General features: G+C 40.3%; 1 protein-coding gene across 5 annotated transcripts in view; it reads right to left on the bottom strand.

The window, feature by feature from the left end:
- TRRAP (transformation/transcription domain associated protein) overlaps window positions 1-27541 on the bottom strand; it is a 178844-nt gene that overhangs the window by 26206 nt on the left and 125097 nt on the right. For 3 of the 5 annotated variants that reach the window (XM_075899522.2, XM_075899524.2, XM_089782324.1), the window contains 8 exons: window positions 24717-24908; window positions 15487-15715; window positions 14936-15201; window positions 13256-13356; window positions 8503-8704; window positions 6192-6356; window positions 3273-3363; window positions 1137-1336 (listed from right to left, as the gene is read on the bottom strand). In XM_075899522.2, coding sequence (XP_075755637.1) covers window positions 1137-1336; window positions 3273-3363; window positions 6192-6356; window positions 8503-8704; window positions 13256-13356; window positions 14936-15201; window positions 15487-15715; window positions 24717-24908 — 1446 coding nt within the window. The remainder of the gene's footprint in view (window positions 1-1136; window positions 1337-3272; window positions 3364-6191; window positions 6357-8502; window positions 8705-13255; window positions 13357-14935; window positions 15202-15486; window positions 15716-24716; window positions 24909-27541) is intronic. The other 2 variants (XM_075899523.2, XM_075899525.2) reach the window with 1 other exon arrangement.

The raw sequence follows: 27541 nt of genomic DNA, 5'->3' as shown, positions 1-27541 counted from the left end.
TCTGCCTGGGGCTTCCTGTAGTCAGCGCTGGTCAGTTTCAGCAGAAGCTGACTTGGGACGCCTGGGGCAGAGCAGCTGGGGTGCTGCTGGGTTGCTCCAGTAGCGCCGCTCCTCGGTGCTACTGAACCAACTCAGCAGCACCCCATCTGCTCTGCCCCAGGCGTCCTGATTCAGCCGCTGCTGAAACTGACCAGCAGCGGCTGAATCAGGACCTGGGGCAGAGCAGCTGGGGTGCTGCCGGGTTGGTCCAGTAGTGCCCAGAGCGGTGCTGCAGGACCAATGGGCAGCGCCCCAGCTGCTCTGCCCCAGAGTCCAAAACAAAAGCCTGGTCTGCTGGGGGCGGGGGGGAGCACACTAGCTGCGCCCCCCCCCAAGCAGACCAGGGACACGGGGAGCAGAGTCGCAGCGGCAGCGGGGTGCCGCGCCTCTGAGGCTTTGCTCTGGCAAAGCCTCAGAGGCGCGGGACCCCCCCGCGGCTGCGGCTTCAGTCCGGGTGCCTGTGGTCTGCTGGGGACCGTCCCCAGCAGACCACAGGCACCCGGACTGAAGCGGCAGCAGCGGCGGTTCCCCGCACTTCTGAGGCTTTGCTCTGGCAAAGCCTCAGAAGCGCGGGAACCCGCCCGGTGCCCCTGGTCTGCTGGAGACGGTCTCCAGCAGACCAGGGGCACCGGAGCAGCTTACGAACGGGGCTTTCTCGCCCCGACCTCTGGGGCGAGAAAGCCCTGTTCGTAAGTGCGGATCAGACATAAGTCGGATCCGCGTAAGTCGGGGACTGCCTGTATTTACTTCTCAAAATACACAGATCAAATTTAAATTTAGACTTTGTGCAGTAGCTCCCAATTCTATATCACAAACCATCACATATAGAGGGAAACACATAATTCAAGAATTTAGGTTTTTCCAGCATCTACATCACTTCTTGAAAAATACAGAAATAATAAACTGCTTACAGATGAAGGCAAAATTGTTAGGGTTATTTTTTTTAAACTGACCATTGTCTCATGTACCAATTTACTAAACAAAATCTATAGAAAATATTGCCAGATATGAAAAATAGTCTAGAAACATACATCTAAATTTGATTGGCATTTTATGCATATTAAGTAATTCTGAATAGTTACATTATGTCCAAATACCTCTTCATGCCAATTCTCCCTGAACCAGACCATTTGATCTACAATGCCTTCCAAAGAGGACAAAAGTGTTGGATGCAGTTCTCGCTGCATATGCATAATTCGGCTGCAGCGCCACATAGGGGCAGTGGCTCTTATTGGCCCAGGATCTGATGCAGAATGAGACTGATTTCCTACTGAACTTGGCTGCTGCTGTCCAGAATCTGGGTCAAAAGTCAAACAACACAGTTAACTTTCGGAGAACTATGAAAGAGATGACTGCATGGTATTCAAAACATCCTGAATTTGCTTCCAATGGAAAAAAGCTAATTTTCTATAATGCAGTGGAAAATAAAAGATTAAATCAAAATTGTTTAAAACATAATTTTGCTGCAAATGGTTCTTTGTTCTTTCATAAAGTTAAAAGCAAATAATACAGTTTTTATAAAATGAGTGAAGACTTGTACCTTTAATCTTTTTGCATTGGTTTGTACAATCCATTTCCTCTTAAAGCTAAGATATTCAATTCCTTTCTGCTTTCATGAAACCTTATACCATAACTGGAACAACACTGATCTATTATCAACAAGTAGGAAATTTATGCTCCAGAACATCTCTTACTAAGGCTAATTTCTTATACAAAGACCACTAAATGATATTATAATTAACCGCTGAATTTCAGGCTATGAGCTTGCAACTTATTCAACAATGAGACATAGTTTCAAGTGATACTATATGACTAAAGATCTCTGTTTCGGAACATTATTTACGAGTTTAAAAGTATGAGTCAAGAGAATGATCAGCTATCATCTGTTATACATAGAGTGCTATCATTATTTTGAACGCAGAACATCCATTACAGTATGTAACAAAAAGATAGCACACAACTAATAAAGAAATAAAATGTAATTTCATATTATTGTACGTGAACATTTTTCATCTGTAGAACCACATAGAGGAAAATACTTATTGTTACTTAAATAGTGCCTTTTAAAAAACATACGCAGAACTAAATACACTTATTTCACAAGTGAAATGAGTGATTATCTAGACAATGCACTTGTAATAAAAAACAATAGCTATAACAAAAGGAAAGATTTAAATTGCTGAATGGTATTTTTGGAACTATTTTTGAGAGACTGCGCAGGCCTAAAAAAAAAAAATAAGTAGGTTCTGTGGAACTGCTCTGCACAGAGATTTGTTCCTTAAAATAGTTGCCCATATCTGTCATCTCCTCTCCACCCCCAACTGCTCAAAATCCAAAATTGCTTCAATTTAGTTTGCACTCTTGTTTATTGTCCTTGAAAATACAATGTGACAGTGAATTTTAGGGAGCATTTACAGAGGAAGTTAAATTAAAAGTAAAAATGCAGAGCGCATATATGGCAAGAAAAGTTTCTCTTAAACCCAAGCATATGCACTAAAAGCTGATTCTTAATGAGTTATACTCATCCAATAGGGAACAGAGTGGCATGAGACCTATGCATCCGATCAAAATAGGTTTGCCAGGTGTCCGGTTTTGAACCGGACAGTACAGTATTTGAGCTTTCTGTTTGGGAAACAAATTGAGAAAATATAAATGTCCAGTAATTTTCTAAATAAGATGTAATGTAGATTGTGATGTAATGTCAAGGGTGTCCAGTATTTTTCTTGAAACCATCTGGCAACCCTAGATCAAAATGATCCAAAAAGAAGAAAGGACAACTTCCTGGTCAATATTGTGGATTAGGAATCTGGATACGTTTAGCTGCTTCTCTGATAGACACCCTGCGTGACTTTTCAATGATTCTGTCTATGCCTCAGTACCCTATTTGCAAACTCAGGATAACAGTACTTCCATAACTCATAAGAGTTTAATGAAGATAAAAATACATGAATGATTTTGCAGTCTGCAGTTATTACAGTAATGAGGGCACATAAGTATGCAGAACTTAATATGACTATATTCAACAAAATTGTTAGGTATTCATAGCTATTTGCAGACAGACACATGCTAAACCCAAATGAGTTTACCATTAATTATTCCCTTAGCTCTAAGCCTTGATAAGTAGCTACCCTTCCTAATGAACTTGATTTACCATGAAGACAGGGAATATCCACTGGATAGGCAAAGTTGCAACTGCCAATTGAGCACAGTGAATTTTAGTACTAACAACTCACCACTTTTGTAGCGTTCTCGTTGTTCTATCTTCAATGTCAGATAGAGGGTCCTGATAGGGAAATAGACAGCCTGGGGATAGACTCTTCCCACCTATTTGAATATAAACACATAGGAAATACTAGTCAATATTTTGTGGGTATACAAAAACAATCTATAAAAAATACACAAGAGATCAAGTATATAATTATAGTAAACAAGTGTATTTCAATAATTCCGTTTTATTTAGAATTTATTACTAAAGCTCATTTCAGAAAAAAAAATCCAAACAAAAAAAAAGAGGACATAGAATCATAGAAATGACACAATGCATATCTGCACACTGTTGTAAGAGTATCAGAGGGGTAGCCGTGTTAGTCTGAATCTGCATAAACGACGAGAAATCCTCTGGCACCTTCCAGACTAACAGATTTATTGGCGCATAAGCTTTCGTGGGCAAAGACCCACTTCATCAGATGCATCTGACAAAGTAGGTCTTTGTCAAGAAAAGCTTATGCGCCAATAAATCTGTTAGTCTGGAAGGTGCCACAGGACTTCTCGTTGTTTATACTGTTGTAAGAGATAGCTAATTAGGATTCCCACTACTGTATTGTCTAATAAATCTCAGAACAGCTTAATGCAAGAGTACTTGACCAGCTCAAAGATCTTATTCATGCACATAAGAGAAGAAAAACAGACATAATGACACCAGCTAGCCTTTAAAGTAGGGCACAGTTCCCAGTTAACCCAACGTTGGGCCCAATAGAGTAATCTTACTCCACATAATTGTAGCACTGAATATGAAAAATAGCCACTTACTGGAAAGTGATACTACTTTCACCAAAGGCTTTCTGGTTCTTATAGAAAAAGCTGAGTATACATTAACATGAAGTTTCTGTCTTTAAATCTATAAATCTCATTGTCCATTAAATGAGTGCAACAATGTATATGGCTCGGCCATATGAGGTAGCCAACCATAAGATATGGCAAAAAAAAGTTTCTTAGCAAGATTCTTCTTTAAAAAGTATTGAGAGAGTCAAATATGTAGAAACAATCTTAAAATGTCCATTTATAACTGGACAGTGATTACTGACATGATGTTTATGCAGTCTATGGAAGCAATCCAGGAATAAATGATTTTATGAGAAACGTATCTGTTGTAAAATCTCATTTCCAGTTAAGTATCAGAGGGGTAGCCGTGTTAATCTGAATCTGCAAAAGTGGCGAGGAGTCCTGTGGCACCTTATAGACTAACTGAAGTTAGTCGCCTCATTTCCAGTTAAGTTCATTTTTAAATTTCTTCTGAAGCCTTAAGGGCACAAATTAATCACACACAAAACTTTGTTCTTTTGCACATTTCATCCTGTAATCACAAAAGAATGTGAGGGACTTATAAGCCCAATGACTTTCAATGGGACATGAGATCTTAAGTCACCCAGCACATTTCAAAATTTTTAGAAAAGGACTTGATATATATTTGTCCTCAACAACTTGGAGAAATATTCTAAAGCAAGAAGAACATGCATCAATCCTCAGTAGACTCCTGTTTTGCAAGACGCACCAAGACATAATGAAATCAGGAGTGTGACCCAAAATACTTTGCTCCCTCAAGGATGCAGGGGAGTATCCCTCTTCTAAATCTCCATTTTATTGTAATTCTGCTATCTTATATTCTTTTTTAAGGCACAGTAATTTTCTCTTAGGACCCTAAAAAAGGAAGAGGCAAGGACGAACAGACAGATCATAGAAGCACTGCAAAAAATAGAAAGGGAGTCATGAGAAAAGGGATGATTTTTCCCCTTGGCAGCATCCAAGGGATTGAAGGGACACTGAAGCCCAAAACAGCCTAAGCTATAATACAGCTGGTTACTATGATTTCATCCATTAGCTTGCATTTCAGCTTTGCATTAGCTTGGATTTTCAATCATATTAAGATTAACACAAATTATCCTTTTTTACTATGAAAACAAGGGTCCTAGGTAGGTAAGAAGCCTTCACTTGACCATGAAGAGCTAACATGTTTTAAACTGATCTAAACTAAGTGCTAATTCCTATTCAAATGATAAGCCAACAATATCTGAAATATGTTAACACGTTTAACCAAAAACAATCAAACAATCTCCTCGCTCCTACACCACTCTTTTTCCCAGTCTAGAGAGGATCCTAGTGTCGGTAACAACATGGCCAATAATGGGGGAATTGAAGGTGAGATGGCACTACGATGGCTCAGTTCTGCATTCATGCCATAAGAATGGACGCAAGCCTCTTGTGAAGACTACTGCAAAAGTGGTCTTAACACTTTATAGATTGGTAAACTGAGATTTAAGTGATTCACCCAAGTTTATACAGCAAATCACTCAAAGAGATGAGTCCAGGAGTCTTAATTATTAGTTTAAATCCTTTAAACCTCATTGTCACTTCTCTAAAAAATTTCATAATGCCGTCTCTGAGTAAAATTCCACATAGGCTTTGCTTATTATTCTTGCAAGACTAGGCATTTTTAAAATTTTCAACCAGTATCTTAACCCCAAAAGCAACCCAAAACAGTATTTTTTTAAATCGTTGTAAGTTCAAACAGAACAATTCTGACATTCCTAATCCTGAATTATATGCATAATTTCACTGTGCATTTTTAAACCTGGACAATTATATTCACAACAATGTAATACGGAGCATAGCTCCAGAGGGAAAGTTGTAATGTTCTGTTGCACACATGATATACAATAATAGGTTTTATTACATCTTGTTTTTATCAAAAATTCACTTTGAAATTAAGATAGCCTGCTTACATGGGAAAACATGCTCATAATTGTATACTCAATAACATTTTGAAACCTTAGCACTTCCTTCATTTACCTTTTAAAAATATTTAAACTTACAAAAAACAAAATTCGAACTACAAAGAACTAGAAATTATCATCTGTATCATATGTCCACCCTACCTGGCTAATGAGATTCAGAAGCAGCTTCCCCTCTGAGCCGACCAAGCACGTTAACAACTGTGGAATCCAAGCCAGCCACTGGATAGGTGGGACACCAATACAATATTTGTCTACTGCATCAGCTAGTGTGTTCTTATCATCATCAAAACTCAGAAGCCAAAGAACCTAAAAGAAGAAGAACAAAAAGAAGCTTCAAGATGACATCTGAATTTGTATCTTTCTGACAAAGTATTTTTAAAAGATGATGTATAGAATCTAGTCACTAGTAATGTACATATTTTACCCATAAATAATTGTTTAGGCTCTAAATATTATTTAAAAAGTTACAGCAGAAGAAAGCCCTGCAGTGTCAAGGCAAAATTATAATAAATGGAAAAAAATATTAAAATTGCCATTTACAAAAGTGAATCTGCACGGTCTGTGGAATCCATACAATCATTACAGAAATACATCTATTATATTTTATATTAGCGTCCAAATAAAGAACTTCAAAATGATACATCCTCAGGAAAATTCTTTAACTGTACAAAAAAGCTTCAGAAGGGTAGACAAACTAGTCTGTAACTAGAAAAACTTAAAAAACAACAAATAGTCTAGCAGCACCTTAAAGACTACCAAAACATGATGGTGGTAGCTTTCGGGTTGTGACCATGAAATCTCATACTACCAACTACATGTTTTGTTAAGGTACGTCTAGACTACATGCCTCTGGCGACAGAGGCATGTAGATTAGGCTACCAGACATAGGAAAATGAAGCGGCGATTTCAATAATCGCCGCTTCATTTAAATTTACATGGCTGCCGCGCTGAGCCAACAAACAGCTGATCAGCTGTTTGTTGGCTCAGCGCGATAGTCTGGACGCACGGGTGTTGACAAAGGTATTTGTCGACCACCCAGGTAAACCTCATCCCAGGAGGTATACCTGGGTGGTCGACAAATACCTCTGATGTCGACACCCACGCGTCCAGACTATCGCGCTGAGCCGACAAACAGCTGATCAGCTGTTTGTTGGCTCAGCGCGGCAGCCATGTAAATTTAAATGAAGCGGCGATTACTGAAATCACTGCTTCATTTTACTATGTCTGGTAGCCTAATCTACATGCCTCGGGCGACAGAGGCATGTAGTCTAGACATACCCTTAGTCTAAGATGCTGCTAGACTGTATGAACAAAGATAGGAAATGGAGAGAGGCAGGGCAGGTGTGTAGAGGGAGGTGTTAGAAGAGGGGATGAGGAGGGATAGCTCACATGAGCAGAGTGGGACTACTGGAGGAGGGGGCACAGGGAGGAGAGAAGGGCCGGTGGAGGGGGACAGGTCTCAGGAAGGCTGAGGGCAGTGAGAAGGGCAGGAGTCAGGACAGCAGAGGAGAGTGAGGAGTTGGGAGGAAGCAGGCACCAGGGGAGGAGATATTTCAGCAGAGGGAAAAGGTAGAGGTTTATAAGATATTTATTAATAATTTGGGTGCCACAGTGGCACATCCAAACAAGCCACATGAACTCAGTACTGATGCACAACACAAAATTCATTTTGCTCATGCGAGGAAAGTCTTACATCCACAAGCCCATGGCTTGCTCGGTCCCCCAACCTGCCACCTGAGCCCAACACTCCCGAGACTGGAGCCCCCTCCCCGAGCCAACATCCTCTTCTCCTGCATCCAAATTCCCTCCCAGAGCTTGTACTTCTCATCCCTTCCCATACCCAAATCCCTCATTCCCACCCACACCTCCTGTCTCAACCTAGTGAGAGTGTATAAGGCGGGGGTTAGCAAGTGATGGAGAGGAGGGGAACAGAGCAGATGAGGCCTCAAGGAAGGGGAGAGGGATGTTGGGGAAGGAATGTGATTTTCATGCATTGGTGGGGATTTTCATGAATTGGTGGGGTCCTCCCCCACCCCTCCCTTTTTTTTGCTTGTCAAACCTAGGGGTTCCTTGAAATTCTGAAAAGATGAAAAGGGTTCCTCGGCCAAATAAAATTGGGAAACACTGTTATAGACTAACAGATGTATTGGAGCATAAGCTTTCGTGGGCAAAGACCCACTTCACCAGATGCATGCATCTGACGAAGTGGGTCTTTGCTCACGAAAGCTTATGCGCCAATACATCTGTTAGTCTATAAGGTGCTACAGGACTCCTTGTCACTTTTACTTTTAGAGATTATTAAGAAGTTGTACAATGTGTGTAAACCATACCAAACGTGTGTTTCATCTTATTCATCTGTGCTGTCCTCAATGCTGATGTTCCAGGGGAAAAATTAGGTCTTATGAAGCTGTACAATAATCATTTTTTAAAAACAATATTGTTTAAGTCTTACCTTTGCTAAATATTTTCTTGATTTGCTCTCATTCTGATGGCGGCATGCATGTAGATAGCAAGTAATGGCTGATACTCCGAGGTGCAGCTGACGTTCTTTCACAAAGATATTCTCCAAGTAGTCACCCCACATTGCCCAAGCCTTCACTAACACATCATGCATCTGCACAGCTGCCGAAAAAGCTTTGTTTGCTTCTTCAGACCTGCAGGATTACAGTAAGTGACTAACTGGAATATTTTACCTTAATAAAAACTAAGCTGTATAATAATAAGTAACACAGTAATAATAAACAGGACGTTCAACCTGCTTATTTTCATAATACTAAAATGCATTTTTATTATTCAGTTCTCAAGTAATGATTTTTTTTCCACGCTGTTAGTTTTCTATTAGCTTTCTTATGCAAAGTAGAATGTTTATGAAAATAAATGTTTCATAATAGGAAGACGGAGATATTGTTACACCACTTGGAAAAATGAAAAATCTTCCCGTTAAAAAAAAGCAACCCTGTCTGTATTTTCAAGCAAATTCTCCTAATAAATAATGAATATGGAACTAAATATACGAGCCTTCCTTTAGAATTCACCTGACCCTGCCATTTATCCTCTCATCCTTTGAAGTTAGGATCATCTCTGCTGTCAAAATCCAAATTAATGCTCTTCATACAATGTCTGAATTAGTCTCCTACTACAAAGGGGAAAATAATTATTATTAACTCTTATAATATGTTTACAATATATGCCTCTTGTGTTTAATTTCATTGTGGGAACACCACACTTTCTCCCTCATTTTTCTGCAAATTCTCTCTCTCACTTGTTTGCTTAGCAGCAGGCATGGTATAAAACCAATTCAGTCCTAATCGATTTCATTTAACTAGACTACAGATAAGGCATTTTGTCAAGGGAAGATCTTTAGTTGGGAGGGTAAAGAGAAACAAACAATAGTTTTCCACATTAACATTTTCCCAAAAAGTATTTCAGTCACAGTGGAGACTTGCTCCCAAGCTGCACTGCGTTGTGTCTCAGAAGCAATAGCTGAAACTGCTTACAACTCGGAGCACGGCTGTTGCAAGGCAAACAAGCAACACTTGTTTGCAATACTGGTGGAGAGAAAGTGGGGAAAAATGACACAGGAAAGGTGAAGGAAGGGTGCAGCAATAAACATTTCTCCAGAATGCACAAGGGGCAGAAGAGGAAAAAAACAAAACTGGGGAAGTGCCAGGCTTGGACTGGTAACCTATTGGTAGTACATCCAAATTCCTTGTCCAGCACGTTCAGGAGTTGAAGATGAAACTCATATAAACAAGCAAGAGAGCTTTTTGCAGAAACCTGAGGGGAAGAGTGCGGGATTCCCACACTGAAATTAATAAAGCACCAAAATCAACATGATTTGGAAGTGATTCCTTTCATTTCTCCAAAGCCGGAAAATGTGGCTTTCAAGTAAAAAGGTGAAGGGGGGATTGAGGAAGATCACAGATCTGACAGAATTAATATCTTAATTTCAGGAGAGAGAAAAAGTGAAGGTTTTGGGAAGTAAAAGTGTCTCAGAAAACATGACAAGTATCATAGAGTTATAGATTCCAAGACTTGAAGGGACCACTACGATAGCCTGAAAACATGTGTATTGTAATACAGTCCATTTAACGTTTCCTAAAATTGATAATCTTAAAACCTTAAACATTTCCCATTCTGATTTTTTTTCCTAATACAGAAGGTTGTGCCTTTTGTGCTAATTATCCCAATAGTAATTAAACTCTTGAATCTGTAAAATATGGTGCACAAACTAAGTACATTTCAAGCAAAACAATTTTAATAAATAAAAGATGAAAAGCTTCATTGCAGCATCAATTTTATCTCTCTCACATATGTATTGCAACAATGAAATGAGGAATCCTTCAAAGCTCTTTGGGCTCCTTTGATATAGAAGTGCTCTAAGATAAATACATTCCTTTTACTAGATTAGCACTGGAATAAAACACGCTAGAGTTAAGTAACGCTCATGTCTCTCTATTAACAGTGATCCTTAAAAACCTAATTTTAATACAAAAATATGAATATTCAATTCAGAAGACCACACAACTTGTAATTATCTGTAGCACTACAAAAACGAAAGTGACTAGCATTAGGGAAAAAAAATGATGTAAATTAAAGTAACCTTCCCTGTCAAATAGCTTATTAAAAAACTAATTACCCTCAATATTACACAGCCACTTTATTTTCCTCCAATAGCTTTCCATGTCCTAGGTTGTATAGTCTTGGAACTGATTACTATGGGAGCAGTCTGATAAATGACTCTCTTTATCACTACTTTCCATTTCTACCAACAGGCTTTGTTGCTAGTCTTCTCTTTCTCTCCCCTTTCCCGTATTATCTATCACTCTGACACCTCAGATGACTCTCTATTCTACTTCTATCACCTTATTCACAAAGTGGGCGGCAAAGGGGGATGGTACACCCAGAAGTGACCTTTCCCTTCCAGTTCAGTTGATAGGTAGTAAAGAATTCACTCATTCACTGGGGGACACAAATACAAAACTGTCACTTACATTTCTGAAATTCTACACTTAATTTGATATATTTTTGCAAGAAAGTGAGAAGAGTAAATATCTTATAATTGCATTTAAAAACGTACTATTCTATTGCATAAATGTGATTGGATTATAGACAGGCAGCATCAATTATTCATGTCAACTGCCCACTTTACAAATTTAAACTGCCTATCTTTCAGACAAAGTGTAAAATTAAGACCCATTTGTGGTCATTAAAGATCCTCTTGAACTTCTCATCAAAGTAATAACATTCTGCCTGTTTAAAATTCCTTGCTACTTCCATTTGAGAAGAAGATAGTCACCATTTCCTACCAACTTCACTCTAGGAGTGGCTACTTTGTAGTGGTACTTAAAGTGATTCCCCTGCATAAAGCATACAAGAATGATGACTGCATGAATGGGTATGCACATTCCCGATGAATTCTACTGAGACTACATAGGTACCTCAGGATAAAATTTGACCTAAAGCTTATAAAGTAATTTGCCCTCTGGATTAAAAGTGCCATATCCTTCTCGACAGTAATAAAGCATTTATTAACATGGAGGGAAAAACAACAGATAGCAGGTACCTTTTTTGAAATGAAGCCTTAGAATTAAAGGTTTTTAATCTGCTACAGGCAAGACCTTTACAGTGCATATCAAGCTTTCAATATGATTATCTAAAAGCAGTTTGTGTATGGCACCGCCATATTGTATAATATAGCACAGTGTCTAAGTCAGAGGTGGCCAACCCGAGGCTGGAGAGACGCATGTGTCCCTTCTCCCCTCCCCAAGCGCATTTCGCAAAGCCCCTCCAAAAATAGCCCTCTCCTTCCGGCACCCTGTACTGACATTGGCAGGACCTTGGCAGGGGAGCCGTCTGGCGCAACCATGAAAGCTGCAGAAATAAAGATGGCGGCTGGAGCCTGCTGTGGCCAAAAAGCCTCAAAACATGTTTAACTGCAGTTTCTTAAAGGGGCAGAGCATGGGGCTCCTTTTAAAGGGGCAGTCTTTTTTTTTTTTCCCCTCGACAACTTTTCCCCAGCTCTTTGCACTGGATCCACTGCTATCTTGGCTCTTTGCCCAGAATTGGTTGGCCACCTCTGGTCTAAGAAGACTCATTCTTGTCACCATTTTATTTCTTATTCCTTTAATAGCTATTGTTTCAGAAAGGGATGTACAGTGAGCACAAGCCATAGAAAAACAATACCACTTTTGTTCAGCAAACAGCTCAGAGTTTAAGGGTTGAGCAGGATTTTTTCATAAGTAAACTAGGGAATATCAGGTATCAGGTAACTGAATACTTGTGTAATCACACAAATATTGTCGGTCACATGACTATTTGATAGTCCCCTGGGGTGGGGCCAGCAACTAGTGCACTACCAGCCCCACTCCCAGGGAGAACCCTGCCATCCTGTGCTTCTGCCTCTATTATCAGGAGGCAGAAGGAGAGAGAGGGTGGTGGTGGATCTGCAGAGCTGATGAGTATTGGCCAACCCCCTCTCCTTCCGTACTGCTGCATCTCTGTGGGGGGTGAGGGAGGAGGATAGGCGGATTCAGTGCTCATGCGGAGCCAGCTTTTAAGCTAGTTCCTCACAGGCACTAGCTTCCACTCTGCCCCCCTTGCTGCATCTGATACAGAGGCGGCGGCCAGGGGGGGAGGGGAGAAATGAGTTTAGTCAACAAGATTACCTGATAAGCCTAGGCTTATCGATTAATTGTATAGTTGACTACACGTTGACATCCCTAAAAGTGAATAATTTTCTCAAAATAATTCTCTACCCAAAAACTTATTGAATCATATTGGATGTCTGCATTCAGGAGCTTCCATCTTACTAGGATATTATATTTATCATATAAGACAACCCCAGAAACGACAATGCAAGGAACTAGGCAGAGAACTTCTGAGTCCTAACTTCAGATCTGTCCCTGACTCACTGCGGAATCTTGTACAAGCCAGTTGACTTTGCCTTTTCTCAATATGTAAAACTTCTCTAATAGAGGGGGTGGAAGGTTTACTTGACCTAGTTTCTCCACAGTATTTTGAAGTGATGTATATTACTATAAAAAACCACAAAGCAGCTAAGAATTGGTATGCATATTCACTTTTATCCTATTTTATACTGGTTTAACATTTGAACAACTTCCCTATTAAAACATGTTGATAAAATATGTATGTTGCACTTCTCCCAGATGCATGCTGCTATTTCATTCAACCAACATACGTACTTGTTAATCTGAGCCAAGAACATTCCCTTCAGTGCATAGAACTCAGCCGTCATTTCCTTGGTGAAATACTTCAGATTAGTTGATTCAATAACTTCAAGGCCCTATTAAACAAATTTTTATGAAAAAAGCTTGAACCGTGCATTCTGTATCAATAAAAGGAAAAAAAGCTTCCTAAACAGCTGCCAAAGAGAAATTCCCTTTAAATTTAATAAGCAACCATTTGCTAGCATTATTTCATTTATTTAAAAATTCTTTCTAAAAATCTAAACATATGCAGAATTTTCTTCAACTTTTCTTGACCTTTCTGGAAAATTCTTTACTGGGGCCTACCGTAAACTAGTGTATATAACCTGCACTCGTGTATAACCTGCACCCATGCATAACCCACGGTTTTGCCTGAACGTGTAAAAAAAGTTTTAGACAACCCGCGGACATGTATAGCCTGTGGGTTATATATGCTACTTTAAGATAATTGCACATACCAGGATAAACTGCATCTTCTGTTAGGTAGCCAACCTGCTGCCAGCAGGGGGAACGTAGAGCGCAGAGCAGGCGAGCTGGCCTGCCTGCAGGAGGGGAGCCGCACTTGCGCCCAGGCTCCGCGCAGCCACAGCCAGGCACAACCCACCCTCCTCCGGGCGGGGGGAACAGAGAGAGCAGCGCAGGCAAGTAAAAATAAACTTGTATACCCCGCAGAGGGTGAGGGTTATAAAAACGTGTATAACCCACGGGTTAGATACGCTAAAAGACAGTATGTCTTATACTTGGTACGCAATAGACTATATTTCCTACTTTTAATTTCACTAAACCTAATATTTAGTCCTGGAATTCGGCAACTGTTGCACTTGGGAGTATGGATATAAAATCCTGTTTAAAATGTTAGCCAGACAAACTATATGTTTAACCAGCCCACCTCATCATGAGTGGGAGGCCACTAGAGCAGGTGGGATCAGTCAGGTTGGTGCTGTACCAGCTGGCTAGTCACCAGTTAACTTGTTACCTTGGGGTAAGCATGCCAGTTAAGCAATGTCTACCAGGTAACCAGTTAACCGGTTACCCCTTTACATCCGTAATTTGGAGCTACTGTTAAATTCCCCCAGAATTGATTATTGTGTATCAGCTTCTTTTGCTTACCATCATATTCCTTTTTTCTTGTCATTTAATTTACTTTTACTTTAGTATCCTGATGCTCATCACACACAGACAATAAGTCAAAATATAATTTAAATTTTCACTTTGTCTTGTGACAGTCTTTCCCCCAACCTCTGTGCACACAGTATATCTTTAAATTATCTTCTATTTATTTTTCAGAACATTCATTTTCTCTTTTTACTTCTTTTGGTGATTACTCTTACTATGTTCTGTTCAAATACTTTTAAAATAAAACTCTATTTGTTACTTCAAATGACCATCTTTATTCACTCATCTGATGAAGTGTTACCCTCGAACGCTCATGATCCTATATATTTGTTAAGTCTCTAAGGTGTCATCTTTATTCAATTATTCATTACTTCCTGCTTTATACTACTAAACCATTTCTTGCCTTATTGGGACCAAACTGTACCCTTGTTCTTTATGTGGTACAACTACAGAATCAACGGAAATTACATCCAGCTTGATGGTATATCAAGCCTTCAAAGTCCCCAGCAACATGCCTTGACAGAGATATTAGTAATGTACCTGCATACACTCATTTTTGCCCATGACTCCTGCCAGCTGAAGGTAGCATTTAACTTGCTGCCGAATCTTCTGAAAACAATCCACAATAGGCACAGTAGGGATAGTATGAATACGACTCAGTATGTCCAGTGCTACATTGACCAGTCCTTGTTTTCGAGCTATCTTTCCATACTGGATAATTGCTGAAGCTGAAGCATGAACTCCTAGCATAGCATTATTGGAACTGGGATCATGCTGAGAGCTATTTTCATAGGCAGTTACAATGGCTAGAGATACAAAAAGTAAAAAGTTAACATAAATCAAACGTTATAAAGAGAAAATACACGAGAAAATGAATTATGAAAATGGAAATTTAAGATATTCAAACTTTTCTTAGCTTTGAAAATGTATGTTTTTGATACAAAATATGTAACACTTTAAAAGTGAGTTTTATTTCAAATTGAAAATTTAAATATCAAAATTAATTATATTCTTGAGTGACTGAAACTTACGAATGGGCATACATTTACAAAACTAATATTTTTAAAACAGTGGGTGGTCTGGAAAATTACATGATGAATGCATGCTGGACCAGGCAGTTTTACCCTGGTAATGATGCTGTCTCCACATGAAAATGCTGCTCCAATGGGATAAGTCATCTGACACAATAGGTAACCTGTTCCTCCAAGTTTTTACAACAGTTTTCATATCATGCAGGCTGTTATTTCTCCCTAGATTAGTTGGTTGCAACCCTGCATTTATTTGTGCTGCTTCTTGAAGTTCAATGATTTGCTGTGCTGCCTAAAAGGATTAAGGAATATAAATCAGAAAACATACAATCCTGGTCAGTAAACAAGAAAGTCTATCTTTAGTCTGCAGAAGTACAAGTTATTTTATCAGATGATTACCCACCAATAATTTGATTAAGTCAATTAGTACACAGCTGAGATACTGACTAGCTATTTTTCTCTACAATAGTATGAGTTTGTGCCAATATCCCTGGAAAACATTTTTGGCACCAGCTAAAAGGGTAACTAATTTGGGTAGCTAGCTAGCATGGCTCTCTCACATATAAAGTGGAACAGGCAATATATTCTATTTATTTTAGTTTGGTCTAAAACCCTTTCCACAAATCTTGCATAAGAGCTCTGTGCATGTAAATACTCAGTTTTTCATGAAAATGAGAAGCAGCAGACGTGGTGAACCTGCTGTTTTTTGCATCAGTATTTCTTTCCCCACACATCACTAACCCAAATGACAACATTGGCTGGCTAGATAGTTGCCACCCTAATCACCAAAAAGAAAACCTTTAAAATTTATTTAGATTTGCATGTGATTCAATTATTATTACTGCTTGAAAACAAAGTAAATCTGACTGGAAGTCTTCTTACATCCAATCTGATTTTATATAAACTTCGGATGACCAGAAAATAACAGCCTCCACCCAGTTTATGATAAAGTAGCAGGCGGGAGTAAAAGTACTGATCTTAAATCAACGTTTAACAGAAACATTTTATAAAATCTGTAAAAATGATTACTAGTCCTTCCTAAACTCCATCACTTATTAAAATACGGTCTATGCTAGCTTTAAACTAAAACACTTTGTATATGTTAATATTCCTAGTATTTAACCAGTTTAAAAGTGACTTTTACAGCCATCCAGCTCGCTCAAATCAAGGAAAGAAACAATCAGAAGATGGCAGCAGTCACACACCTACAAGAAACAGCAGACATTTTGTTGGACTTCAACAATCTACAGAAAACATCCACATACTTTACTGGAATCATCTGTAGTACAATTAAACCAATATGCTATTATCTAAACTACATAATAGATAACATTTGTATTCACTGTTAATCAACTCAATAAAATAACTGGTCAAAAATCAGTTTACATTTACTAAGTTAAATATCTTGAAACAAAATAAATTAAGGAAAGTAATATTTTCCCACAATCATATCAGTATCAGCTCACACAAAATAGCTTAACCTTCATCCTACTTCATTCATCATGTAAATTTAATTTTCTTGCAGGTATTTAATCACACACTATCTGATATAAAAAAGTAATTACTGCAGTGCAAATTCATTGTTTGGTGTGTACTTCATCATTCACTGCCCATTTTTATCATTTTTACACTGGGGACATATACAGATTATTTTAAAATACTAAGTTTAACTGATGTCACATATGTGGAACCTTTTAAATATTTTATTTAGCAACATTAATCCTTTCATGCTGGAGGGCCTCGGCACATCCATTACCAGTCTTTTGGGGGGAGAGGGGAAAGGAGAGGGAGGGAGGGAGGGTGGAAGCTAAATAAATTCCCAATTCTTGGCAGCAAGGAGTCAATTCAATCAAGACATTCTCCAGATGGAACTTCTCAAAGAAATGAAGAGTTCTGTTATTATTTATCAAAACTGTATTCTGACACACACATTTTAAAATGTAGAAACCTTATGTATTCTTTCACTCTTCATTTGATGTACCACAAATTATTAGGAAAATTCAGGGAAACAGGCTACTTATATAAGACATATTCACACAAGCATAATGATTTCAGTTACATATTACAGATCTTTCATATTTACGACTTGTCGTTTATGGATTATAGCCAGTACTAAGAATAAGGAAGGGAGACCTATCTTAACTCTTACAAGAGCCACAGATAGTAAGGGAAACTTCATAAAGCATGACCACCCATTAAAAACGCTCAAGAGGCTTTTTACACATATGTATTGTTCGTGCAAGGTGTCAGATTCTTAGTATAAAAACTAAGTCCAATTTATGCGTAAAACAGATGCACCACAGGTAACAACTCTGCAAGTTTTCTGGAATTGTCCTGACATATCTTACCTTCTTTTGTATGCACCATGTCTGGGCTTAAGAACTACCTTAACATATAATCAATTTAATATTTTCTACTAAAATTACCAACAAAGGCAAAGGTGGGTTTTAATGACATAAGGACATGTCCAGTAAAAAATAAACAGGTAGTGCTATCTTTCAGACATTATTGCACAGGACTAGCTTTGAAACAGTAGCCTAAATGTGACAAGTTAAACTTTCTAAAGAATAACTAACATGAGGCAACTTTCAGTAACTAGTAGACTTTGTATGACACAAAAATAAGAGCAGAAGGTAAAATTTTCAAAAGTGTCAGGAGCCTAAATCAAATTTTATTAAGTAATTTTAAGCATGTAGGATCCTCCAATTCAATGAGACAGCGTCCTAAAGGCCTCAGTCACTTTACCAAATGCTCTTAACTCACTTAGACACCATTGAAAAATCCTGGCTTTCCAGGTTTATCTGTCATTCATAGACACTCATATATTTTACACTTTAGACTGTGGAAGTGTGCCATGTAGTCAAGAGTGTGATGAAGCTGGAAAACACATGCTAGCTGGTAAAGATGGAGCATAAACTATTTTCAAGGGCAGTTGAAAGATATTCAAATTTTAACAACAAAGTGAAAGAAAGAGTTCTATTAATAATCAGAATATCCAAGTTCTGACCTTTGAAGCTTTTAGGAAAAAAAGTTCCCCTAATTTTATTTACAAGTTTACAAGTCTGATATTTGAAAGCTGGGTGAAAAATTAAAAAAGGTAATTATTTTGCATATGGAAAATTCAATGTCATTATTTTTCTCTGTGTCCCCCACCCCCAAAATTAGAGTCAAGAAAAACAGATCACTAGCTCACAAAAGTATCTGGATAGCTAAAACGTCCCCTCCACTTGGCAAAGATACTGATTCACTAAAAAGTGGGGAAAAGATATCTGTTGAAGCTCTAAAATGTTTATACAGGCAGTTAAAACATTTGAAAGATATGAAATTTTAGTATTTTGTACTGCAAGATGTGAGGTTGGAGTCCTTTTTGGCTGTAGTGTAGTATTATGAGCATTGTGGAAGAGACAACTAGAAGCTTAGTGTTTGGAGACAGACGGAATAATAACAATGAAACATGCAAGATGTGCCAGTCCTTACTGAGTTAGCTATAATATCATCAGCACCTGTCATGACTCTTTTTCTCCTTTGTCTATTATGACTCATACTTGCTGTGTCATGTTGAACATGAATTGCACACTTCTGGGGAGAGGCCTTTAAAATTTGTGTAAAGTGCCTCATGAAGACATCTCAGTGCATAAAAGAAGTGTTCTCAAAAAGGTTTTCACAACCCTCCAAGGGTATGACAAGAAAAAACTCTTTCCTATTATTTTTCATGTGGATCTTATTTTTGAGTAAGGTGTACATAAAGGAGAAAGATTAAATATACAGATTTTGAATATGCCCATAGTTATTATACAGAGTTTGAATATGTCCATCATTATTACCTGAAATACCAATAAAAACTAAGTAGACATAATGAATAAAAAACAAAACAAAAAATAGTACCTCACACCACATTATATACATGCCAGAATCTCTAGCCCTGAGTCCTAGCAGGTTTTAGAGAAGGTCATTAAACATGACAAGAAAAAGGACTATTTTTTTTTAAACGAGCCTTACATAAACACTCTCAAGGTCCTGTCTAAGAAGGGAGAGAAATACAGGCAGTCCCCGACTTACGTCGGATCCGCACTTACGAACGGAGCTTTCTAGCCCCGGAAGTCGGGGCGAGAAAGCCCCGTTCGTAAGCTGCTCCGGTGCCCCTGGTCTGCTGGAGACTGTCTCCAGCAGACCAGGGGCACCGGGCGGGCTCCCGCGCTTCTGAGGCTTTGCCAGAGCAAAGCCTCAGAAGCGCGGGAACCGCTGCTGCTGCCCCTTGAGACCCGGTGCCTGTGGTCTGCTGGGGACGGTCCCCAGCAGACCACAGGCACCCGGACTGAAGCCGCAGCCGCGGGGGGTCCCGCGCCTCTGAGGCTTTGCCAGAGCAAAGCCTCAGAGGCGCTGGGAACCGCCGCTGCTGCCGCTCCAGTCTGGGTGCCTGTGGTCTGCTGGGGACGGTCCCCAGCAGACCACAGGCACCCTGACTGAAGCCGCAGCCGCGGGGGGGTCCCGCGCCTCTGAGGCTTTGCCAGAGCAAAGCCTCAGAGGCGCGGGGAACCGCCGCTGCTGCCGCTTTGACTGAAGCGGCAGCAGCGGCGGTTCCCCGCGCCTCTGAGGCTTTGCTCTGGCAAAGCCTCAGAGGCGCGGGACCCCCCCGCGGCTGCGGCTTCAGTCAGGGTGCCTGTGGTCTGCTGGGGACCGTCCCCAGCAGACCACAGGCACCCAGACTGAAGCCGCAGCCGTGGCGGGGTCCCTGCCTCTGAGGCTTTGCCAGAGCAAAGCCTCAGAGGCGCGGTACCCCGCTGCCGCTGCAGCTCTGCTCCCCGTGTCCCTGGTCTGCTGGGGGGGGGGGCGCAGCTAGTGTGCTCCCCCCACCCCCCAGCAGACCAGGCTTTTGTTTTGGACTCTGGGGCAGAGCAGCTGGGGCGCTGCCGATTGGTCCTGCAGCGCCCGTGGGCACTACTGGACCAACCCGGCAGCACCCCAGCTGCTCTGCCCCAGGTCCTGATTCAGCCGCTGCTGGTCAGTTTCAGCAGCGGCTGAATCAGGACGTCTGGGGCAGAGCAGATGGGGTGCTGCTGGGTTGGTCCAGTAGCACCCCAGCTGCTCTGCCCCAGGCGTCCCCAAGTCAGCTTCTGCTGAAACTGACCAGCGCTGACTACAGGAAGCCCGAGGCAGAGTTGCTCTGCCCGGGCTTCCTGGAATCAGCTGCTGATCAGTTTCAGCAGCAGCTGACTTGGGGACGCCTGGGGTTCTTAAGTTGATTCTGTATGTAAGTCAGAACTGGCGGTCAGTTTCAGCAGTGTCTGAATCTGGACGCCAGTTCCGACTTACATACAGATTCAACTTAAGAACAAACCTACAGTCCCTATCTTGTACATAACCCGGGGACTGCCTGTAGCTATTTATGTCTATTATTCCAAAGAAAGCATTCCTTGCAGAAATATAGATAATAGCATGTCTGCTTCTGAAGTCAAAATAACTTCTGTTAAAAACGATTCAAGAGTTGGGAGTTCAGAAATAGGAAATAGAAAAGATAAAAGATAGCATGCCCTAAGTAGCAAAACAGCACAGAAAGGACAGTTTAGCCTAGTCTCTGTTTACTATATGCTTGGTTTTCCATCTGAAACAGCATTTGTCTCTATACACAGAAGGCAAAAATTAGCGTGCACGAGACAGCATATGTATAATTTAGAATCACAGAATCATAGAATCCTAGGGCTGGAAGAGACCTTAAGACTATGCATAACGTACTGCAGTTCCACTAAAAAGTAGTAAAGTCTAATGCTACAAACATTTTCTTCCTACTTTTAAAATGACACCTTGATATTTGCCAGAAGAGTTATGTCAGTTGATATAAGTGGTATTGAATGAGTTATTTCTTTTTCTGCTAGAGGTTCCTGCAACCAAGAATTAATGAGTTATTCCTCACTTCTCTCTCTGTATAAGTCACTGCAATGCTCCACAGCAAGAATTTTAGGTCCAGAAACACCCCATTTCAGGGGTAGGCTGCTTCCACTTCTAGCTTTTTTTTTTTTTTTTTTAATCCAGCAGGATGTAGTTGATTTTTTTCTGCAGTAAAAGCAGATTAATCCCAAGACACGGAGAACTGTGATTCCCTGGTCTGAGGATGGACTGTTGCACCTTTCCTGCATCTGGCATTATCCACTGTATCTGAAGAACAGCTGAGATTACCTTTGCACAAAATACAAGCATGCTTCTTATTCTCCAGGATACATGATGAGATGGCGCCTACATGAGCTTCCCTCCTTATATCAGCACAAGAGATAATTTGATGTAACCATGATCAGTGCTTCTACACTATGCTGCTATAGAAGTTGTCCCATTTTAGCAGCTGTAGTGTAGACATACCCTCAAATACAGAAGTATTCCATCTGCCCTTCCTTTTCCTCCTCTACAGCACTAGGGGAAATTCTCTGAAGGAATACTCTTGTACAGGCACTTGCTGTTCATCCAGGTACATCACAGAGCTAGTAAAGCAGGATGTGAGCTGGTGGCTCCTGCTCCCTTTCATGAAGGTCACCACAGAGGAATTTCAAGGAGGAAATATGAAGTAGGCAAGCAGTACTCTTGTAGATCATCTGGCTCACAAAGTGGATTTGAATCGGCCAACATACTGAGAAAAAAGATGCTTCTGTAGGCATTTGACAATTATTTTCCTACATAGTCTCCCAAAAAGTCTGTTGGAAAGAACTTTTCCTTGGTGTTCTGACACTGATTTTCATGGTCAGACACTGCAGGAGAGAAGTAAAAGAGAAAGGGCTGCAAAGGAGTGAGAAGGCACCTAGTCTCCTAGCTGTCTGATATGCCTGGTGGAGAGAGGAGTGAGTCATTATACAAAATGGAATCTTTAGGAGAAATTCTTCCATTATGACATGTGCAAAGGGACATGAAAAACCAGCCTCTGGGGAAGTCTTGATTTTGACTTCTACATGGAGACATGCCAGTTGTCTGAACAAAGAGCTTCATTCTTTCAAAGGAGAGATCCTCCACCACAGTCTGCATCTGGTTCAGATGCAGGTAGTGAAGTAATAATGTTAATCTCATCACAACAGTCATGGAAATGGTCCTGGCACCTGTATCAGTGACACCAAGCACCTACTGCTAAGCTGGTTTTGCAACCAACTGCCCTTCCTAGATGACTGTGTTCAAGGAAATCTGGTAGCTCTCAGTTTATCAATAAAGTCTTGTAGTTTACTGTAATTCACAGAGTCATATTACACTCATATTTCATCATGAATGTAATCAGAGATTTTAAACTAAGGCATAGGTGCCAGATGATGCTGGTGTCAGGAGTGCCAAGGATACTGAGCAAGATGGCAATTGCTTTCAGCTATACCTGAGCTTGCAGAGGGAACTTCCCACTTTCTTTTTTGATTTGTGAGGAGTCCCTGACTGTTTCTTCAACTCACTTATCCTTCAAAGTTGAAAGATGAGAAAAGACTCATGCCTGCCAAAGAGTTGGGCTCAGAGAGTCACCTCTATAAAGATAATTTTCTGGCAGAGCTCTCAGTCCTTGCAGGATTTTGGATGCAGCTCCTAGCAGAGGGAATGCTTTTTGGGGACATGGTCCTCACTGAGGCAGTGAATACACTAGGATTGCTTGTCAGTGACCAGGGTAGCTTCAGTGCATGTGTTACACTGCTTGAAATCTGAAGGGTTGGGCATACCCTTGTCCCAGGGGCCTGCCTCTCCTTCCCCGTTCCCTGGGGGAGGATACAAGAACAGAAATGTTTTCTTTCTTCTTTCTGTTTTTTTTTAAGACATGGCCAAATAAAAGTAAAAAAAAGAGTTTTAAAAAAAATAAAAGCGTAACAACTGAAAAGTAGAGTTAATGATCCTCTAATCAATCATATAATCATAGAATACTAGGACTGGAAGGGACCACAAGAGGTCATCGAGTCCAGTCCCCTGACCTCATGGCAGGACCAAGTACTGTCTAGACCATGGGTTCCCAAACTAGGGGGCATGATGAAAGTCCAGGGGGGGCGCAAGGTGACCCAGCCTCCCCCCCCCCCAGGTTTTGCTGCTATTTTTGTTTTTCAGCCACGGTCAGTTCCTTTTGGGGGGGGGGGGGGGGTCAACAAGTTTTGCTGCTATGGGGGGAGGGAGGATTTCTCAAAAATCAAAAAGAGGGTGTGATGCCGAAAAGTTTGGGAACCACTGGTCTAGACCATCCCTGATAGACACTTACCTAACCTACTCTTAAATATCTCCACAGATGGAGATGCCACAACCTCCCTGGGCAATTTATTCCAGTGTTTAACCACCCTGACTGTCAGAAACTTTTTCCTAACGTCAAACCTAAACCTCCCTTGCTGCAGTTTAAGCCCATTGCTTCTTGTTCTATCCTCAGAGGCCAAGATGAACAAGTTTTCTCCCTTCTCCTTATGACACCCTTTTAGATAGCAGTTTTCAGGTATCATGTCCCCCCTCAATCTTCTCTTTTCCAATCTAAACAAACCCAATTCTTTCAGCCTTCCTTCACAGGCCATGTTCTCTAGACCTTTAATCAATTAAGAGCTAAATGCTCCATCTATCCAGGGACAGTTCAGAAGGAACTGAAGCCCCCACATGCTCTGGGCTAGCCTCCTCTAGGTCCTCAATGCATATAAAGAGGCAGCACGTGTGCAGGCCTCATGGACTCTGTTACCGAAGTTCTCCACTCAGCAGTGCAGTGATACAGATACACCTACAGCAAAGCACCTACAGGCACACTAGTCAAAGAATAGTTTCCATATGAGGCAAGATTAAAAGAGTGGGACCATTCAGCTTGGAAACGAGACCCAAATATGGAGAGAGGGGAGAAGAGAAGCAGAGGTGATATAATTAAGGTATATTACATCACGAATAGTGTGGAGAAAGTGAGTAAAGGAAGTAGTTATTTACTCCTTCACATAACTCAAGAGCCAGAAGTCACTCAATGAAAAAAAAAAATCAAACAAAAGTACTTTTTCACACAATGCAGAGTCAACCTGTGAAACTTGTTTCCAGGAAGATGTTGAGCAGGCCAAAACTATGCTAAGGTTCAAAAATAATTAGGGATGTTCATGAAGAACAGGTCCATCAATAGATATTAGTCAATATGATCAGGGATGCAAAACTCCTGCGCCTCATGTCCCTAACCTCTAACGGCAAGAAGCTGGGAGTGGAAGACAGGGCATGGATTTCTTGATGATTACCTGTTCTGTTCATCCCCTATGAAGCACCTGTCACGGTCAGAAGACAGGATACTTGGCTAGATGGACCATTGGTCTGACACAGTATGGCCATTTTTATGTTCTTAATCTCACCTGGAGAAGGGGAGTGTGGACATGTGACACTACATGAGGGAGCCTTCGCCACTCTCGAATGGCTAAACTGCTGGCCATTTCTACCAAGCGCTCAATGAAGTTAAGTTGCTGTTCTTCAGGATGACAGATTGCTAGATAGCCTCTGTACATGTTGACCTTCCATGCCATCTCTTTTGGACAACTCAGCTCCACCTAATAGCAAAACAGAAAATTAGCTATGAAACACAATGTTTTTTGCATAAACATAAGAAAATCTGAAAGCAAAAAGAAAGCTGACATGGACATACAACTTAATTTTTAAAACTTGATTTTTTTAAATTGACTATTTTCTAGAAATTCCTGTTTCTGAAAGAGTATGCTTTAAATAGTATTTCCTGAAATTAAAAGTCAAAATCTTTAATCTGTGGGATTTCTGCTTACCTGTTGATAATCATATCTTTTCAGCAACATAAATTGACTTCACATGTCAACATATTGCACAGATGCTAGACTACCTAGCTGGTCTTGTACACATCAGAAAGTGTTTTAGGAGAATAAGCGGACAACATTTTTTTTTAAATGATCTAGCACTAATTATATGATTATGTGAAAACAGTATCTGCATACTGGGGCTCAGTCAAAAATGACACTCAGAATAAATAAATATAAAGCTATTTTCAGAGTCTTTTTAAACACAGGAAATAGCAAAAATAGGACAATTAGAAGAAGCAATGCACAATTTAGGCGTGGTATATAAATGTTTTGCAACAAATGTACTGAAAGGTTGATTATTGCACACATTTGAGAGCATCTGACTAAAAAGTGTGAACATTGAAATTAGCTCAGAAATATTTGCAAACACTCATTAGTACTCAGAGCAGACAGTAAAGGCCTGATTCTGTATGCCTTGAGCACTCAATTATCCCAGTGCAGCCTCCCTTTGTATTCATATACTGTACTGCAAAAGAAATTCCAGCTACAGTGGCTTTGTTTTGGTTTCATTAGCTTAAAAATATCAAAGGAATCACTTTGATTTGTTAAAGTAATGTATCAGTCATTTTAAATGTTGCTTCAGCTTATCTTCAACTAGCTTATAAGCATGAGCCTGTAAAGAGAAACCTACACTTATATAAAGAAAATCACCCCCCTCCTCCCCATTATATGATACACTGGATCATTAAACACAATGCCAGTTTGAGCAAATGAAAATGAGACTTGGGTCCTATATCAAGGGCCACTTGTTATTTTAATGCCTCAATTTTAAAAGGTAGATTATTAAAACTGTTTCATAAAGATTTAATAAAATTGATATAAAAGTGACATCTTTTCTGATAGTTCCCTATGGCTCAAAAGTGGAACTACATAAAATGAATACGTTTACTAGAAGTTGTCAAAGTCAGATTCAGAACTATCAACTAAGAGTATAAATATAAGGAAACCAGTAAGTCTATCAAGAGAGAAGTAATTATCCTTTCACATCCTGCTGTTTATGAATACACGTTCCTGATGCTATTACATGAATCCGTCTATAGCCACAGAAACCCAATTTATAGCTTCAACATGTTCTCTTTAGTCCATTAGTAAATGTCCCATTACTGAAAGTATCTCATTCATACAACTCCAGCTAAAAGATATCTACAGTTACTGGTGATTGTCACTTTTACTTAAACTGCAAGCCATCTGAAGTAGAACCTGTCAGACATGATCAATTCACTCAGCTACAACTCAAAGCTTAAAATCTTCTGTACAAGATTTTCTTTATTTTGCTGCCATAGAAAGCTTACCACAAAAGTGTTTTAAAAAGTTCTGTGTAATTATTCAAGAACTAGTGTGCATACTTGAAGTAAAAATAGAAAAAAATATAAATTAAAATTGTCTTGACAAAGCCTTGGCTGGGTTGATTTAGTTGGGACTGGTTCTGCCATGGGCAGAGGGCTGGACTTGATGAACTCCTGAGTTCTCTTCCAGCTCTATGACTCTAGGCCTTAACTGGCTGCAGGTTTGAGCAAACCTGGGGCTTCTAGCAAGTTCCAATTTACCCCAGGTGCCTGCCTGATTATGCTGGACTATGGGTACGTCTAGACTACATGCCTCTGTCGCCAGAGGCATGTAGATTAGGCTACCCGACATAGTAAAATGAAGCAGCAATTTAAATAATCGCCACTTCATTTAAATTAACATGGTTGCCGTGCTGAGCCGACAAACAGCTGATCAGCCTCCTGGGATGAGGTTTACCTGGGTGGTCGACAAATACCTTTGATGTCGACACCCGCGCGTCCAGACTATCGCGCTGAGCCGACAAACAGCTGGTCAGCTGTTTGTCGGCTCAGCGCGGCAGCCATGTAAATTTAAATGAAGCGGCGATTATTTAAATCGCCGCTTCATTTTACTATGTCGGGTAGCCTAATCTACATGCCTCTGGCGACAGAGGTATGTAGTCTAGACGTACCCTCAGGCTTTGGCCTTTTGTCACTTGGGGAAGACAAAACTATCTATCCAAGCTCCAGCATGTATTCCCTCCACCAGTGAACAGCATATGGTTGGCCTGGGTCTGTCACAAAAGACATATAATCAAGTTACACTATACAGTGACTGTGATATGTACTTGGAAACTCCTTTCCACTCATGACTTAATGCACTAGCCTCTCTCTTTGATGGCCTGGATTCAATATCTGGCTTAATTTCCCACACCAAGGCTATGTCTATACTTGTGGCTTCTTACGCAAGTATGGCCGTTCTCGAGCAAGAATCTGCAGTGTCCACACTGCCCACCCGCTCTTGCGCAAGGAAATTTACAGTATGGCGTGGTAAGAGAGGGCTTCTTGCGCAAGAGCTATGCTCGGCAG

The sequence above is a fragment of the Pelodiscus sinensis genome, chromosome 15 (genome assembly GCF_052426305.1).
Source record: "Pelodiscus sinensis isolate ZL-2025 chromosome 15, ASM5242630v1, whole genome shotgun sequence".
Classification (NCBI taxonomy): Eukaryota; Metazoa; Chordata; order Testudines; family Trionychidae; genus Pelodiscus; species Pelodiscus sinensis.
Note: the sequence above shows the minus strand (reverse complement) of the source record. Positions and strands in the feature narration are given on the sequence as shown.